At 34.8% G+C, this 2,927-nt stretch overlaps 1 protein-coding gene across 1 annotated transcript; it reads left to right on the top strand.

Annotated features, from left to right (window-relative positions):
- The first annotated feature begins 721 nt into the window (after window positions 1-721).
- On the top strand, window positions 722-2,295 carry LOC101046110 (olfactory receptor 5H2). Its single transcript, XM_010332991.3, has one exon. It carries the CDS (start codon window positions 1,124-1,126, stop codon window positions 2,051-2,053), a length of 930 nt encoding a protein of 309 aa, XP_010331293.1. The 5' UTR covers window positions 722-1,123; the 3' UTR covers window positions 2,054-2,295.
- The last annotated feature ends 632 nt before the right edge of the window (window positions 2,296-2,927 follow it).

Below are 2,927 nucleotides of genomic sequence, written 5' to 3'. Positions count from 1 at the left end.
CTAAATGCTAATGATTTAGTTCCCAGCCATAACAGGGTGGGAGGTCAGATGTGCCTTGTTATACTGACTCTTGCAGTTTAGACACAACAACTGACCAGCACTAATGATAAAGGTAGAGATTACAGGACTGACAGAACATACTCTTTGTGACAATAAGATTCCAAATTATAAACAGAACCTAAGGCCATACCAGGCAAAGATTAAGTCAGGCACCTCTGCACTTAAAGAATAAAGTATGTTCTAACTGGCACAAGGTTTTTCTTTTTCTCTAGCAGCTAAACAGGCAGTGGCCTCAAGATAAGCAAGATTAAAACCATTTGTAGGTGCATCAGATGCTCAGTAACAGTAACTGAACCCTAGCTAACAAACATAACCACTACTTTGACTGGACAGGAGACTGATTTCAGTAACTTTCTCCAGGTAAGAAGAAAACTGGCCATGGACTGGTTCTGGCTGGTTTACAGAGACAGTGCATTTATGTGCCTTCACGTCCTGAGAAGGCCTTTTGATGTATAGGGTCTAACTGTAATATATTTAAATGTTATATCCACTTTAAAGTGAGCATGGGTTGTATGTTACATACATGTTTGTTCAGTATACATGTGCCAGGACCACCTTCATGAATATTCATGACGATCATCTTGTAACCTGTTGAATATGTATACTTAGCCAACCTATTTAGCTTGAAGCTACTACTTCAAGTCCTCTTCCTTGGAGTGCCTGTTTCTGGTCTTGGCCAGAGGCATGCATCCAAGCCTACTTGATGGCCATCTTGCAGACTGTAACCCCTTATAAGAAATAAGTCTTCTCTCCTTTTCTAAATTTGCAAATTGTGATTTTCTTAAGTTAACACACATTACACGCATTCCTGTCATCTGTGAGGCATTTACAAGTAGATTATTTGATCACACTTTTAGATTTAAAATAATTGCATTTATTTTGATTTCTTCTATTTCCCAATAAAATTTCCATCTATTACAGAAATATGAAAGAATATTAAAAGGGTATTGCAATAAGAGTATGTTTTTATATCAACTTCTCTTCCCCACTATTTGCTTTATAAGTCTTAGTGAGTGCTCTTTTACATTTATTGCATTTTATTTCAGGGATATCTAATGAGGACATGGAACAGAATAATGCAACATTGCTGACAGAATTTGTTCTCACAGGACTTACATATCAACCAGAGTGGAAAATAACCCTGTTTTTGGTGTTCCTGGTGATATATCTCATGACTATTGTGTGGAACCTTGGTCTGATTGTACTTATCTGGAATAATCCACAACTTCACATCCCCATGTACTTACTTCTTGGGAGTTTAGCCTTTGTTGATGCTTGGATATCTTCCACAGTAACTCCCAAAATGTTGGTTAATTTCTTGGCCAAAAACAAGATGATATCTTTGTCTGAATGCATGATTCAGTTTTTTTCCTTTGCATTTGGTGGAACCACAGAATGTTTTCTCTTGGCAACAATGGCATATGATCGCTATGTAGCCATATGCAAACCTTTACTATATCCAGTGATTATGAACAACAGACTATGCATACAGCTGTTAGTCTTGTCATTTTTAGGTGGCTTCCTGCATGTCTTAATTCATGAAGTCCTTATATTCAGATTAACCTTCTGCAATTCCAACATAATACATCATTTTTACTGTGATATTATACCATTGTTTATGATTTCATGTACTGACCCTTCTATTAATTTTCTAATGGTTTTTATTTTGTCTGGCTTAATTCAGGTATTCACCATTGTGACAGTTCTTAACTCTTACACATTTGCTCTTTATACAATCCTAAAAAAGAAGTCTGTCAGAGGCATAAGGAAAGCCTTTTCCACATGTGGAGCTCATCTCTTATCTGTCTCTTTATATTGTGGCCCCCTTCTCTTTATGTATGTGCACCCTGCATCTCCCCAAGCAGATGATCAAGATATGATAGATTCTCTGTTTTATACCATCATAATTCCTTTGTTAAATCCTGTTATCTACAGTCTGAGGAATAAGCAAGTAATAGATTCATTCACAAAAATGGTAAAAAGAAATGTTTAGATCTCACAGCAATATCTCCCATTTTTAGTAAAAAGAATTTCACAGGTTAGATAAGGTTGTGTTTTGTTAAGTGTTCAAAGTTTTTGTAGTTATAATCGTCTTAGCGTTTTAATTACTTAAGGTTTTATACCTAATAAACTTCATAAAATATTTAGATGTATTATTCAAAAGTATACAAGGAATTTTAAACAGGTGTTCATGTCATATTGGAATAATTAAAGCAGAAAACAAATGAAAATATTCACATGCTTAAATACCCTTCATGTGGTTTAATAAATGCATTAAGTGGTAAACTACTGTAGTTCCTCTCAAAAGTATTTGGGTAGGAAATACAATACAACTGATTAAATCATATAGTCTGGAGACACCTCACATTTAACTGCATTGTGGTGGCAGGTTTGTGTTTGAGCAGATAAAGATCTCAGGAAATCAGCTATCTCTCAAAAGGCCCTTTACTCTAGACAATGGGAAATGGTGAATTTCACTTCTTATAAAATTTTAACTCCTATATCACTTGAAGCAATAAATAGAACGGGAAAATGCAATCATAAACTGAGAAGTGAATTAAAACTTTCAAGGCAAGGCCAAATTCTAAGAGGGTACTTTTATCTCTGTTCATTTCTATGAGTAATAAGATGAGGCAAGTTGCCTCTCTTTATGTTGTCTTCAAAGGCCTTTTACAGTTGTATTTATATGATACTGGAAAACATGAAAAGATTCACATTTCTAACAAATTCAAAAAGCTAACAGATAATTAAAAATTAAGTTCGCATGGATGTACAGAAGAAAAATGGCAGAACAGAAAGTAAATGATATCTCTTTTCTAGAACTACAAAGGAAATGAAAGCTGTAGGAAAAGGAAATCAGTGATATT

This window comes from Saimiri boliviensis, chromosome 8 (genome assembly GCF_048565385.1).
Source record: "Saimiri boliviensis isolate mSaiBol1 chromosome 8, mSaiBol1.pri, whole genome shotgun sequence".
Taxonomy (NCBI): domain Eukaryota; kingdom Metazoa; phylum Chordata; class Mammalia; order Primates; family Cebidae; genus Saimiri; species Saimiri boliviensis.
This window is presented reverse-complemented; position numbering and strand designations above follow the sequence as displayed.